The sequence below is a fragment of the Anabrus simplex genome, chromosome 2 (assembly GCF_040414725.1).
Source record: "Anabrus simplex isolate iqAnaSimp1 chromosome 2, ASM4041472v1, whole genome shotgun sequence".
Taxonomy (NCBI): domain Eukaryota; kingdom Metazoa; phylum Arthropoda; class Insecta; order Orthoptera; family Tettigoniidae; genus Anabrus; species Anabrus simplex.
Window position 1 is genome coordinate 322795510 of NC_090266.1, and position 16443 is coordinate 322811952.

Here is a 16443-nt window from a genome sequence, read left to right on the forward strand (position 1 = left end):
CATCGTCGCCATAAGACATGTGTGTCAGTGCAACATGAAAAGAAAAGGCTAATGCAGTGAGCTCGCAGTTGCGATCAACAGTATATTGTAAGAAACTATCTTTACATCGGTCTCTTTTCAGGCCAGCTTTACTTTGCGAGAGTGGAAGTTGTGTGGACTCGGGATATCTTATTCATAAGTTAGAAGTAATAGACATGAAAGTGGTGTTAACGATTGTTGCTACAAACCGATGGGAACAATGGCAGGAGGGCGCTCAGTTTGAGGATATAAAGGATAATTTAGGACTCAATGAGTGAAGCTGTACGCATGAATCGTCTTTGATGGTGGGGTCATATGAGGCAAATGGAGGAGGATATGTTACCTAGGACTATAATAGGCTCTGTTATGGAGGGTAAGAGAAGTAAAGGGAGACCAAGATGACGATGGTTAGAATCAGTTTCGAATAATTTAAAGATAAGAGGTGCTGTACTAAACGAGGTCACAGAACTAGCTACAAACAGAGGATTATGGCAGCTGTTAGTAAATTCACAGAGGCTTGCAGACTGAACGCCAAAAAGCATAAGAAGATGTATGTATTCATGTACATATGTGCATTTGCCATCCATGAAGCATGACACCATCACATTTTCATTTGCACCTTCGGAATCAGAAGTAGTCTCGTCCTCTCCAGATTCAGATGAAGCTTCATTCTCTTCAAATAAATCATTGCATTCCTCAGCAGTATCATCACCCTGTTCCTATAGCTCTAAAATTTCACCACCACTCATACTTCCATTTGCCCACACTGCCGTTTTGTAAGTAAACACGGAGAACATGAGTTGTTACGCATATTATGATAGCATATGAAGTTCTTGGGATCTGCAGCAGTAAAATGTAGTTCTTCATATTTGTGATGCATGATTTTATGTACGTAGAGTTTACTCACACATCAGCAATCTTCAGTGTCAGGGATACGTAAAAGTTCATGTGGGCTATGCACAACATACGAGCTTTATGCAAAAACATGATATAGAGAATTGCCCGACTTGCGAGTGGTAAAGGTTTAGTCTGTTGAAATGCAGTTATTTTGGTAAGATGTCTTACCACCGAGCTCGATAGCTGCAGTCGCTTAATTGCGGCCAGTATCCAGTATTCGAGAGATTGTAGGTTCGAATCCCACTGTCGGCAGCCCTGCAAATGGTTTTCCGTGGTTTCCCATTTTCACACCAAGCAAATGCTGGGGCTGTACCTTAATTAAGGCCACGGCCGCTTCCTTCCCACTCCTTGCCCTTCCCTGTCCCATCGTCGCCATAAGACCTATCTGTGTCGGTACGACGTAAAGCAACTAGCAAAAAAAAAAAAAAAGATGTCTTACCAGCCCTGGTCAATGAAAGAAACTGCGAGGTTGGTGGAGGGGTTGCTTTTTCCCTAGGAGTAGAAATACTTGAATAAACACTTTACTTTCTGGTAGAGTTCAGTCAATTCTTTTTATCTTTGAACTCTGTTACCTCCAAGAACGGGGGTAATCAGAAGTTTACTCTGCCATATTTCAAGTATGCACACCCAGCCGCAGTCATCACTAGCAGCCATTGTCTGCATGAACACATTGGTGAAAGACTTATTAAGGATGTTTTACTTTCAAAAGTGAGCATGGTTTGTTACATGTTGTTTATTGGAAGAAAACATATACATGGTCTTAATCCTTTGTATGAAGATCTGTAATGTTAGATTATAAGAATTGATTTATCTTTCCAGGTGATGACCACCAAGCTCTTATATGGGACATTCAACAGATGCCCCGTGCGATTGAAGATCCTATTTTGGCCTATACTGCTGCTGAAGGAGAAATAAACCAAATACAATGGGGAGCCACTCAGCCCGATTGGATAGCAATTTGCTATAACAAAGCTTTGGAAATCCTGCGTGTGTGAAAAAGACTAAACATATTATAGAAAAGTACAGCAGAATGTCATTTTAAATTCTTTATGCTGTAGGAAATTTGCATTTGAGTCATTCAGCATCAAATTGGGCAGAAACTGATATCACTTTCCAAAGTTTAAATTACTCATTTTCTCATTGTTCTGTTCAGTTTGCATAGCTGTGAGCCTGCGTTCAGGAGATAGTGGGTTCAAATCTCACTGTTGATAGCCGGGAAGATGGTTGTCCATGGTTACCCAGTTTCTTGCCATGCAACTGCTGGTTTGGACCTTAATTAAGATCACGACCACTACCTTTCCAATCCTAACCCTTTCCCGTCTTAGCGTAGCCGAAAACATTCACTGTGTCAGTGCTACGTTAAACCACTAATAAAAGGCATTACATTTGTTCTCTGCTTTGATATTTCCAATATTTTAAATGTCAGATATTTTATTGAAATTAAGTCCTTGAAATTTAAAAACATGTTGGTACTAGGCTTACCAAATTATACAACAGTGAGTAATATAAAAGGATAATGAAAATTAGACTGAAGTGAAGGACTTTGTACAAGTGAATGCACCACAGACAGGGAACAAAGAGGAGGATATTGAGGATTTCCTGGAGAAATTAGAAAAGGAGGTAACTGATCTGGAAGTGATTATAATGCAAAGCAAAGCAAAGTCACCGCCGTACAAGCCATGAAGGCCCGTGGAGGAGTGGAAGGTAAAGGCTTCCACAATTGTTAACCTCAGCACGTGATGGAGTAGAGTGGTTAGCTCTATGCCCGGCCGCCTTTAGGAATTAACCTGGTACTCATTTTTGGTGTAGGCTGAGTGAACCTCAGGGCCATATGCACCTCCGGAAGTGGAAATCTTATTTCTTAAATTTTACAACTTCATGATGGGGATTCGAACCCACGTCCTTCCGGGTGAACCGAGCACGCCTTTACCGCCTTGGCCAGACAGCCCCTAGAAGTGATTATAATGGGGGACTTAAATGTACAGGTGGGAAACTAAAGATAAGGAAAAGAAGAGGAAATCAGACCTTGTGGATGTGGGAAAAGGAATGAAGAAGGAGAATAACTAGTTTTGTTAAAAGAATGGAATGATTGTGGGCAACGCATGGTTTTGGAAGAAAAACAGCAGAAAAATTGCAAGATTTGACTGGGGTAACAGAAGAATAAAATCAATAATTCATTACTTTCTGGTGGAAAGGACAAATCGCAGACACTTGACGGATGTAACCGCTTTACCAGGAGAAGCATTTGATGAAAATCATAGAGTTGTGATAGCAAAAATGAGAGTGGGGAAAATGGAAAAATTAAAGAAGAGATAGTAAAGTAAAAGCAAGGAAACTAAATGATAAGAATGTACCAGAAGAATTTCTGGAGAGACTGAAACAACAAATTCCAGTTACTGAAGTAGGAAATGTGGAAGATGAATAGTCCAACTTCATAAGGAAATTTGTAAGTGGGGCAGAGAGTGCCTGTGGTGGAACATCAATGAGAGTGAAAGGAAACGAAACACTGTTGTAGAATGAAAAGGTGAGAGCAGCAGTGAAAGAAGAAAGTATGGCAAGAATGGAATACAGATTTAAAAAAAGAAAGCTAAAAGAAACATCTTGATAATAAAAGGAAATGTAAGAAATTGATAAGCGAAGAAAAGTTGGGAAGAATTTACACAAAAGATGGAAATTGATAGAGCTACAGTGAAAGAATTCTGTATGGAATTATACAAAGTAATAGGAAAGAAAGACTGTATACAAAGCTGTTGAGTGTAAGGTGGAGAGTTGATAACACATCAAGAAGAAAAAAAGAGAAGTTATTTATTTATTTATTTATTTATTTATTTATTTATTTATTTATTTATTTATTTATTTATTTATTGGTGATAAAAGGTCCCATGAGCCTCTGGCTCGTGATAGGGACAATACAGTACATACAGTACATACAGTACAGATGGAAGGAGTATTCTGATTAACTGCTTAATGTGAGAAATTGTGCAGAGGAATTTGTTGGAAAAAGGTGTGATGACTCAGCAGTTGAAGATCATATAACAGTGTTAGAGGTGGAATTAGCAACCCGTAAAATGAAAATATGGAAGGCACGATGGATGAAATTAGTGTGGAAATGAATAAGGCTGCTCGACCTGTTGGACTACAAAGGGTGTACAGATTGATGATGATGATGCTTGTTGTTTTAAGGGGCCTAACATCGAAGGTCATCGGCCCCGATGTACAGATTATTCAAGTGCACATGGAAATAGAAACGTGTGCCAGAAGACTGGAGAAAGAGAATAATATTACCTGTCTTTAAGAGAGAGGACAAAAAACTGTGTGATAACTATGGATGAATCACACTCATATCACAAGTGGCAAGAATATTGGAAAGGATAATAGAAAGGAGAGTGAGAAGAAAGGTAGGAGGAGAGTTGCAAGAGGAACAGTATGGCATTAGAAATGGAAAATCTCCAGTGGAGCCAATCTTCAGCATGAGGCAATCAATGGAAAAAGAATTGGGAATATGTGAAGGACCTGGTCACGACATTCATAGATCTTAAAAAGGCATATTATAATATTCCACGGAGAACGTTTGGAAAACCATTGTCAAAAAGAGACCGGGTACACAAACTGTAGAAATGGTGCCAGCAATGTACGTCAACTGCATCTGCAGTGTATAGACTCCGGTTGGAAAGACGGAATGACTTAGAAATGAAACTGGACTACGACATGGGAGTGTGCTGTCACCTCTTTTGTTTCTAATGGTTATGGATGAAATTGTAAAGGAGACTAAGGAAGCATATGGGAATAGGGAGATGAAGTTATTACCACTTGCAGATGATATTGTAGTATGGGAAACAAACAGCCAAGAAGTACAAGAACAGTTTGATGCACTGAATGAGAAAATTGAAAAGTAGGGTATGAAAATTAGCGCAGAGGAAACCAAGACCACAGTGATATCAAGAGGGGGGAAAACAAGGGAAAAGCATTGTGAAGATTTGTGGTCAAAGCCTTGAAATTTTTGACAGTTTCAAAGACCTAGTGAGTCAGTGCAAGAGGGCAATGCCTTCTACCAGAGTGTAAGAAACATTTTCTGTAATAAGAAAGTACCAAGGAAGTGTAAAGAAATAGTGTACAAAATGTATTGTGCACCCATATTGACTAATGCAGCTGAGACGTGAACCATGACATGTAGGGAGGAGAGTAGAATTCAAGCCGGCGAAATGAAATACCCAAAAAATATGATAGGAAAGACAAGGAAAGAAAGATTGAGAAACAAAAATTTGAGAAATGAGGTTGGTATTGAAAACCTAAATGAGAGAATTGATAGAAGTAAACTAAGATGGTCTTGACATGTAAAGAGGATGGAGGAGGAAAGAATACCAAAACAGATAATGGAGATGAAGTTTTAGGGAGAGAGATTGAGAGGGAGGCGTAGAACAAGGTGGATCGATTCAATAAATAGGAGTGCAAGAAGAAGAAACCTAGACTGGGACAAAATTATGGAAGAGGAATGGTGAAAGGAGAGAGGAAGTAGGAGAAGTACTATAAATGCTCCGACCCAGCACAAGCTGGATTAAATAGTAAGGTGGTGGAGGAGGAGGGAGAATGAGTAAACTAAACATTTTGGCCAATATATACTCATAATCAAGCTAAGCAGATGTATAGTGGCTTTTGCAACATCACTTGCATACTTCTTGACACTTGGAGAACCTTAGAATTAAATCCTGAAGGCCCTTCTCACATATAGTCGTGAAGAACGTCGTAATGTCCTCCTTAGGTATATGCTCCCATTCTTCGGTTAAAGCTTCCTGTAGACCTTGCGGGGCCTATGGAACACAATAGACACATCTTACAGGAGTAAGAAATGGCATATCTTGCCACTCAATCATATAAAAGGTGAACTCTTAGGGCTTCACTAGCAGAAGGTCAGTTTTGGCTACTTTCTTGACCTACATGCAAATTTTGGACACTACCACTAAACACCATACATTGATGAATAGTCCATTGTAAATAGAAAATATTTCCATGGACTTTGCCTTTTCCACTCTTTTGTGCATCAGTAGTGTTTTAGATGAGTTAGGACTCCTCTGTGACCAAGAGTCCCACCCCCCCATTGTTCTTCAGTCCATTTACAATTTACAATGGAGTGAAATGAATCCTGGTATGCTTTCTGTCTGCGAGATTGAAATTATTACCACACCCTAGTCTGCTTTCAAACATTAAGAACTTCAACTTTATTAAACAGATTTTTACGTGTGAATATTAGTGTAGTACAGTGTTTGTATCGATCTTTCAGGATGCAAGAATTGGTTACCTCTTGCCATCTTTGAAAGTAGTAATATCTCTACTGAAGTAAAAAATCTGTAACACTGTACACAGGACCTTTGTGATATAAGGAATGCAATACCTTTCTTGTACCTGTATGACGACTCTAGGAGCAGGACTTTATAGCATCTTAAAATGGTGAAAGGTTGATGGAGGCTGATTGAGGTATCTTAGAATAAATTTTACAGGTTCACAAGTCTTGACAGCTAAATGACCAAGCGAGTGGCTGCATGGTTTGGGTCACGTAGCTGTCAGCTTGCATTCGGGAGATAGTGGGCTCGAACCCCACTGTCGGCAGCCCTGAAGATGGTTTTCCATGGTTTCGCAAATGCAAATGCTGGGGTTCTACCTTTAAGGTCACGGTCGCTTCCTTCCCACTCCTAGCCCTTTCCTATCCCATCGTCACCATAAGACCTATCCGTGTCAGTGCAACGTAAAGCAAATTGTGGTCGGGGAAAAGAAAGAAATATCCACTAAATACATTTGAAGGCCTCTGGAATGTGCTTCTCAGTGTTTCTTCCAAAGTGGGTCTGGGTACAGGAGATAATGGCAAGGGGCATTTGCAAGATAAGTAGAAATCATTGTCTTACTATGCATGCAGATCTTGTCCAACTGAAAATCCTGTTGTAAAATTCAAGACACTGTCAAAACACACGCTCCTTGGCTGAATGGTTGATGTACTGACCTTCGGTTCAGAGGGCCCCAGCTTTGATTCGTGGCTGGGCGAATTTAACTGCGTATGGTTTACTACTACAGCTTGGGGACGTCCTTTTCCATATTCACATAACACATCACACTACAACACAATAATTCATACTTCCTTCCGCATAGGAAGGGCATCCAGCCGTGAAACAGGACCACTTTCACATATGCTATACAGTTTGCACCTACGACCCCGTCAGTGTGGAAAACTCTGTTAGAAGTAGACGGTATAATGTCATCCCCAAAAATATGTAAATATACCAGGCGGCTTACGAGCGCCGTACTTTCTACTTATAAATGTCCCGCATGCACAAATGATGAATGGGATGTCCACCAACTGATTTGCACACGGGCACTACTGCCAGTGGGCAGGTTATGTCAGAATACAAAGAGATAACAACCGGTCGGTCGCTCGCAGCATGTTACTCGGCGCTACGGGTTTAATGCACCCCTTGCATTAGTAAACCTCATTTTCCACCACATAGTTGTAGGTTGATGTATGGTACAGCCGCACTATATTTGCTGTCTGCATATCGACAGTGGCTGGTGTGTTCAGCAGCGACGAATACACAGACAGTGAATTAAAGGTAATTTGGATCCACCTTTTCAGTACAATAATAATTTATTGATGTGAATTATATCACATGCCATTCACAAAAGAGTGGTACTATGTAGTTTCGACACTAATTACGTGTCATCATCAGCCAGTGATACAATTAAGCAAAATACAGACATCCAAAAAAACAATATAAAACTTTCAATGAATACGCAGACATTATTTTAATCTGGACAACCTGCCCCGTTGTTTTTTTGTAATAATAGTTTTGTTTATATATTTTGATTCAATGCTGTGCAATAGAATTTTTACCAGGTCTCACAAACGAACCATGGGGCAGGTTAAATATATTGATAAATAACATAGCACAAAAGAAAGAATTTAGCCCAGTGAAGGGAAAGTTCTTATTATCTCCCCTTGAAATTACAATTACAATTGATTTTTTTTTAATAATTCACTTTATGTTGCACTGACTCACAGATAGGACTTATGGTGACAATGTGGCAGGAAAGAGCTAGGCATGTAAAGGAAGCAGCTGTGGCCTTAATTAAGGTACAGCCACAGCATTTGCCTGGTGTGAAAATGGGAAACCATGGAAAACCATCTTCAGGGCTGCCGACAGTGGGATTCGAAACCACTGTCTCCCAGGTGCAAGCTCATGGTCAGCTCGCCCAGTATAATTAAATAGAAGTACGGCATGATTATATAATAAAAAATCATTGCGTATTTGAATACACACTATAAAACTAACAGACACTAAAGAGACTGCCAGACTGACGAATGTGTGCAGCAAGCGGGTGAATTATACCTCAGTGTCCACAACCTTGACAAAAAAATATGTACCCCTACTACCCTTCCTCATTCAACATGCAGTATCCACTACTTGTCGTAGCGCTATACGAATCGGTTAGCCGCGACAAACGGCATTTTGTGCGTATTTCCGCCAATAATCATGTTAATAATTAAGGAAAATAAAGGAAAGGATTAGCAGATAAGACAACAAGGCTTGTACAAATAGCTTTTTTAAATAATTCCTAGTTCCAGCTGGCTCAATTCGAATAAAAATGTAATGTTTTCTCCACAAAGTGGAGGAGGGGCAACTGTCCCCCCTCGCCCCCGCCCCCGTCTTTAATCGCCGCTACTGTTGGTAAATACGCCAAAGATGCAGAAAAGAAAATTTAATAACTTATTAATTTGTACATGTGTAGACATTCCACTCTATAAAAGAGTTGTTTGTATGAAACAAAGCTAATACTGTTCGGCGAAATACGTGTGTAGAAGGCTGTCTGTTTGGAGCTTCGGCTGCATTCCGACCAGGTTGTCCAGATTAAAATGATGTTTTTGTATTTGTCTTTGTCACTGCTGAACACACTAGCCATTGCCGATATGCAGACAGTAAATATAGTGCGGCTGTACCATACACCAGCCTAGAAGTATGTGGTGGAAAACTAGGTGTATTAATGCAAGGGGTGTATTAGACCGGTAGTGCTGAGTAACATGCTGCAAGCAACTGTCCGGTTGTTCTCTCTTCGTATTCTGACGTAACCTGCCCACTGGAAGTACTGTACTGCCCCTGCGAAATTCAGTTGGTAGACATCCCATTCATCATTTGTGCATATGGGACATGTATAAGTAGAAAGTATGGTGCTCGCGAGCCACCTGGTATATAAGAGAATATAAAGGTCCAAAATACTGCCTTGCGGAATGCCCCTTTTTATCATTACAGGATCAGATAATGCTTCATGTACCCTAATTCTCTGAGATCTGTGCTCCAGAATTGTAGTCACCCATTCAGTCGCTCTTTGTCTAGTCCACTAGCACTCTTTTTTTTTTTTTTTTTTTTCTAGTAGTCTCCCATGATCTACTCTAAGAAAAGCCTTGGATAGGTCAATAGCAGTGCAGTCCATTTTACCTCCTGAATCTGAAATATCTGCCATATCTTGCTGGAATCCGAAGAGTGGAGCCTCACTGCAATAACTCTTCCTGAACCTGAGCCCAGTTAGTAATTTTTCTAACGTGTCTAATATGTAATTATCCGCTTTGATCACTTTACAAACGTGAAAAATGAGAGTATCCTCCTAACTCAATACAATACAATACAATAAATACAATAAATATTCCGTCATTTATTGTATTGAATTAGGAGGATACTCTCGTTTTCCACCTTTGTAAAGTGAAAACCGTCAATACGGAATGATTCTAATATCTTGTAATAATATCCGCTTTATGTTTATCACCCATTCCTTTATACACAAGGGCTGCTATAGTAACTCTCCATTCATTTGATATTACTGCACCTTGGAAACAGTAATCAAATAAGTACTACAGATATGGTATTATATCCCATCCCATTGCTTTTAGTATAGAGTGAAACCTCATTAGTGTGTTCCTTATTAAAACGCATTCTTGCTCAGCATGTCGTAAATTCGAACTCCCAATTTCCCATCATATTAAATTTATATAAATCCACATTGCTTATTGCATCACAGATGTTTGCTATTCTCACTTAGTATGATCACATTTTTCCCAGCCATGAAAATGTTCTTTGTTATTCCTTTTGTATGGAATGTGATTTACTATCAAAATAAGAGCACTCACCAAACGCGATACGAGGCCAGTTGGGGAATTTGCTTGATAACAGCGAAAGGCCTTGAATAACTGAACTTCACAGTGTAAATTGCACTTTCAGGGCGCAAGTTATTAGCCTCAGGAAAGTTCAGTTTTACTTGCTGGTTAGTACTGAGGTTGCTAAATAACCCAGTGGGCCTCGCTGTGCTTGTATATCGCATTCTAGTCACAACATTACAAGTGAGATATGACATGTTTAGCCCGTATTGTCAACTTTGAATAGTTTAAAGATATAAACATTGAAAGTTCCATCTTTACAATGTTTACAAAAGTTTTTATTCTTAAAGCGAAGTTACAGGTACATGTTTCGTCCCTCTTGGGGACATACTTAGCCTAGCGAAGAACGAAAGTTAAATAGTAAAATTAGCATAACAAAAAAGATATTATGTTCATATGTACAGCAAATCAAATTTACATGGTCTTAATTTGCCATTTGGCAACAAAATGGTGACATGAAATTCATTTGAAACATCTCATCATTACATTTGCAGACACACAGGTTAAGGAAAGAAAAATCATGGCTAGTAGTTCAGTCTTAGTTCTATGCTGCTATTCATAAAATATGTCCCATTAATGGATTAATGGATGTAAACATCTCATCATTGAACAAGTATAGAATCATACATTTGTTCACATATAGGTTAACCTGTGCTTATTTACTATTTGTTGGTCATGCGTTCTGACATTCACATTATCTTCCCAGTTAACATTCGGTAAATTGAGATCACCTAATAATATTGCATTCCTTTCTGTATCGTTCTGCATGTAGCTGATTATCTTATCAAATTATTCTGTGTCAGCATCACCCTTTTCAGGTCAGTACACCCCAAATCAAGTTGCCTATAATTTTTAGAGATCAGCCTTAGAATTAGATTTTCATGTTTCTCATCCTTAATTTTTCATACCTTACAAATACTTCTTTCACTAGTATGAATACTGTACTCCACCTCCTATCAAATCTATCTTGCCTCTACGATAAAAACTCTAATTTCAGGAGGAAAATTCTGCATCCATAATATCACATCTTAGCCATGGTTCGACTCTTATTACAATGTCTGGTAAATATATATTAAACTAATTTTATTACTTTCCTTACAATACATCTAAAGTTTAATGCTAACAACTTTCTGTGATCATTGCGTACTTCCAGCTCCCTGTACTCTCATCACTGCTCCCTAGTACACCCTGTTTTGCTGAATGTTCCTCCATATAACCCTTCCTAACAAGCCTCCTTACACAGACCACTGCGGTTCAAGTGAAGGCCATCTGTGCGCAGGTCCCTATCTCTTACCCACCATTTGGAATCTGTAAATCTCGCACCCAGTGTCCCCACATACTCACTCCACAGTCTCATTCAAATGCGTAATCACCCTCCTTTCAGTATCCCACTGATAACAATCTCCGCTGCCTTAAACTTCTCCCGCGTTGTCATAACTGGATCCCACACATCCCCAACTATGGTGACACCAACTTGTAAAGTTACCACCTTCTGCTTTCCCTCCTCTTTCCTCAACATCTGTCTTAACCTGATTCTTGGAAATCCATCTAACCTGGTTTCCTTTCCTCCACACACACTTTCCCACATGCCTAACAGTGGAGATCCCATGACCAGAGTCTCAAACCTACCCACCTCATTTGGTCCCCTTCCCTCCCCTCCTTGTCTCCCTTATCTTCTCTGATGGCTGCAGTACCTACTCGTCCCTTTTCTCCCTCTGATGACGCTGTCCTACCTCTGTCTTCATATCGTCTACTGTGCTTCCCGTTCCTACATTCCCCTTTCCTCTTACTTTCCCCCTCCTCTCTAACATATGCCTGCTCCTCATCTTCCCTCTGCTGTTCTACCTGCAGTGACTTCTACTATTTTCTCACCAATTCCTTTCCTGTACTATTCTTCCCCTCCTGAGACCCACCTTCATTCCTATCCTCCAGTAGAATCCTAATTCTCTCTCAAACTCTCAATCTCTTCTCTCATACTCTGTAATGCCAGCTCACACTCACAGTCCCTAATTCTGAGATACCTCATCAATCTCTATTAACATTTCTGCATGTTAATAAGATGCTGTAAAACCCTGCTGGTTGAGCAGTTACATAAGTACAAGAAAGGTATCACATGCCTTATGTCACAAAAGTGACAAAAGATGAAATTATATTATTAATATTTTGTACTTTGAGGATGCTGAACATTATAATTAATATATTGTCTTGCTGTTTTTAATATTTGTGTAAGATGAAGTTGAAGATACAGGAGAATATTGCAATGAACAAGTTGGCCCTAGAGATTGGTAACTGTTGATATGAGAAGTAGGGTAGTTAAATTAATGTTGATTCAAGGTAGTCCAATTTAAGCATTAAATTGCTGTTAACGAAACAAAGTGGAATGAAACATTTAATTGAGGTATTCTAAGCAGAAATGGAGCTATTATTATCAAGACACTGGCATTCCAGATATTTTAATTTACGTATATTGGTATGGTGGAAATAGTGTACATTTTTCCTATGTCAGTGCATATTCTTATGCAAGATTATGAGTTTCCTTAATGTTCTTAATCTTTCTCATTGCTTTTTAATATTATAAAATATTTCATTAAAATCTGGGATATTGAGATCAGAATTTGTCTAATATGATGTGGACTGACTCATTTAGAGCTGAAGAGGAAAGAAACAACAAGAATGTTTATGGGGACGCTTATTGACTGTGTGAAGTATGTAAGTGGACAATATTAAGGAATAAAAAAACTAGAGCTGAATTCTATAGCTTTATTGTGATATGCTGGAAAAGAGGATATTGTGTGAAGGGCAGCTGTCATTGACATTCATAAAAACAAGTTCATTCAAGGAATCTGCTCAAGATAGTGCAGATTAACATGTAATTCAGATGCCAAGCACCTGATGGTGATAAATAAAATGTAATTCTTCGTGAAGCAATTTATCTGTTACAAGCTCTTCCTAGTACTTGAGAAACAGCTGGTCTCTTTTGTAAGCCATATTGAAACAAAATATTCTCAAGGACTTACAGTAGCATCAAAAAGTGTAAACTCACATCTGAAATTCTCTCTATATATTTTTGAGACAGATACTTCATTGAAATTTATTGAATTTCTGATCTATTTCCTGCTGCCAGGTATTAGTCCATTCCGATAGAGTACACACCAAAATATGATATTTAATTATTATTTAGGTTTTATGTAGGTACTTGGAGTGGGGCATGATTAGCTCAGCAGCTAAGCTGATGGCTTCCCTCCCAGAAGGCTGAGGTTCGAATCCCAGTCGATCCTGGATCTAAATTTTCATCCCAATAATCACATGGGTCAGGAAGGGCATCCCATCAGAAACCCCCGGCCGAAATCAAAATGAGCCTGGCTGGCTCCAATGACCCCAGAAATAACTGGAGTAAGATGAAAGAAGTTACGTGTACTGTAGGTATCTGGATAGATTACCTGTAATATAATTTTCAGCCTGTGTGCACCAAATGTTAGCCTGGTTTCTGTTATGTTGCTAAACCAAAGCATTTACAAATCTTAAAAGGTTCTCTTTCCTTTGTTGTTGAAATCATTTATTGTTAGCTGTAATGCAAACTACTTTTGCTCCTTTTTCAATGTCTGTTGGGTTAAAATTTTTTTGGAACACTGACTTCTTTCCAGTACTGCTCCAATTTTTGCAGGATAAAGACTCACTGTAGAAATGGAGGAAAAAGCTATAGTCCTCTCCGTGTAAGGACGTACCCTAAGGGTGCAACCTTACCCTTTCTCCCCTGTAATATTAAGATATTGATTTATGGTTACTTTTCTTGCTGTTGGGTCTTTTTCAGTGTCGGTAACCATACAGTTTAGGGACCCTACTTGCCGATACGACGTCTTACATTTACCGTTAATCTGGCACGTTGGCAACGTTCAATCACTGCTCTAGCGTGAAGTGCGTGTTGCCACCGCATCGCCGTTAAAGTCACTAGTGATACATTTGCGAGAATATTTAAAGCATATTTTCTTTTTCTGTGGGATTGTAAATCTGTTTGGCTAATACCAGGTAAGTAGGATTGTGGCATGTTCGGATAATGCATTTAATAACATAGTTTGTGTGAAATGATGAAAGTGCTCAAATACGTCAGTCTCATGTCTAGATCTACCGCTACATGAAATAACTCTTGCGGGACGAAATTTTGGCATTAGAACTTATAACATTATTATTTTCAAATCCGCAGTGAACTTGAAAGCTGACCTAAATTCCGTTCACGGAGCTTGGCACATTAGTATTCCTATATGTTTCCTGATAAGCTTGAAGATATAACCAGCCTGCAGGCTGAAAATATGCCCAATAATATCTCTCCTTACTGGTTACCGGTATTGAAGAGAGAGGGAAATATTCGCGCAAAAGAAAGGGAAGTCATTGGATGTCTGGAACTTTCGAAAATCACACTGCAAAGACTTATTAAATAAATTGCATCGTTTAACACGCCCCTCTTTTCAAGAATATGGTTATAGTACGCCTACTGTATATCAAAATAAAGACAGATAATTTAAGTGAGAAAGTGTGTTTATTTCCTTAATTCCTCATTGAGGAGATATTCATAATTATCTTGATTTATTTCATCTTATCTTTTATCATTTACTAGGGTAGGGAAACATTCATTATCGGTGTTTACATTGAGGTTAGTTTGTTATGGTTATGTCTGATGATTTTAATATGTAACCAGGCAGGTTGGCAGCAGTGATCAGCCATTACAAAAAAGAGAAAAGAAGAGCATCGGGCAGCGATATTTACTTTCTGGGGTATTTCCTTACGTGGCAATTACTTTAGGATTGGCATGTGCCTACAAGACAGTTGTTTGGACTGGACTGAGTGACTCTAGATATTTAAGATGCTGGCCTTCTGATGCCAACTCGGCAGGTTTGATCCTGGCTCAGTCCGGTGTTACTTGAAGGTGCTCAAATATGTCAGCCTAATGTTGATAGATTTACTGGCATATAAAAGAACTACTATGGGGCAAAATTCCAGCACCTCTGCATCTCTAACCTCTGTCCAATGTAGTTAGTAATAACATAATTAAAATTACAATTGTTTGGTCACAGTCCCTAATTGCCAGATTGCTGCAAAATTAGGAATTTTCTGAATTTAGCATTCGCTCTGCTTTGAGATGAAGACAGGATAGGCACTTGGTGTGTAGTGGACATTCTAGAAGAACTTTTTTTTTTTTTTTTTACAAGTTGCTTTTTGTTGCACTGACACAGATGCTAGGAGTGGGAAGGAAGTGGCCATGGCCTTAATTAAGGTACAGCTGGGGCTGTACCTTTCCTATCCCATGGAACAGTTCCCTGGAAAGTGCAGGTCTCATACAACCATTGCATATGTATTACTTCCATCTTTACAAGAATTTCATAAAATATATCACAGATTCTGTATTTAGCTATCTTTTCACAGTATGATTTATGGAATCGGGCAGACTTCTTGAAAGTTCAAGAGGTGGCGCACTTAAAATGTTTTACTTTCAGATTTAAACCATCAATCGGGGCCGATGACCTTTGATGTCAGTCCCCTTTAAACAACAAGCATCGTCGTCATCATCGTCATCAAACCATCAATTTTGCATGCATTTTATGAAGCTGGATGTATAGATCAGACACTGGGAACATTCAAAAAACACATTCAGTTCTGTTCCGACGCAAACACTAATGATAAATATATCACATGTGAATGGATTACATTCATACAATGTGCACACTGCTTCAGAACATTTTGTTTTATGAATTTTATCGTAGAACTACACAAATGTGCATGATGCTCCATGTATTTGCAAACAATTGCATAGGTTGTGTTTATTTTGTACAGTTCAAAAGGTTATAGTTGATGAACCCATTGCACTTTGGCATTCACATTTATCATGCATGCATATCCATATACTTTCAATGTTTTACATTTGGTCAGGATCAGCATCTGACCGAAATATATGAAACTTCTTGCACTTCCCTTGTCAGTCACCCGATTTATCACCCATAAAGTTGTTCTGGGATGAACTCGACTGTAAGGCAAAATTATCTTTTGTCAGCAGTTGTGAAAATGTCTTGCAATGTCTTTTGCAAGAATGGGGAACTATAACCACAGAGATGTTGGAGAAACTAACTAGAAGACTGCCACATATTTGTCGAGCAGGAACCACAGCACAGACGAGCACAGAGTTTAAACAGGGTTGCTCTAAAAACATTGTTTTCCACTGTGTGAAACATAAATATTGCTTTATAATGTGTCCAGACGTGCCAAGTCTCCCGATTTGAGCGGGAGACTCCCGATTTTTCATCGTTCCTCCCGATCGCCGGGTCCGATCTCCCGATTTTCAGAGTAAT

General features: G+C 39.0%; 1 protein-coding gene across 4 annotated transcripts in view; it reads left to right on the forward strand.

Moving 5' to 3' along the window:
- LOC136864101 (DDB1- and CUL4-associated factor 7) overlaps positions 1–15514 on the forward strand; it is a 512531-nt gene extending 497017 nt beyond the window's left edge. For all 4 annotated transcript variants that reach the window (XM_067140674.2, XM_067140673.2, XM_067140676.2 and 1 more), the window contains one exon: positions 1735–15514. In XM_067140674.2, the coding sequence (XP_066996775.1) occupies positions 1735–1910 (176 nt within the window). In that variant the 3' untranslated portion in view covers positions 1911–15514. The remainder of the gene's footprint in view (positions 1–1734) is intronic.
- The last annotated feature ends 929 nt before the right edge of the window (positions 15515–16443 follow it).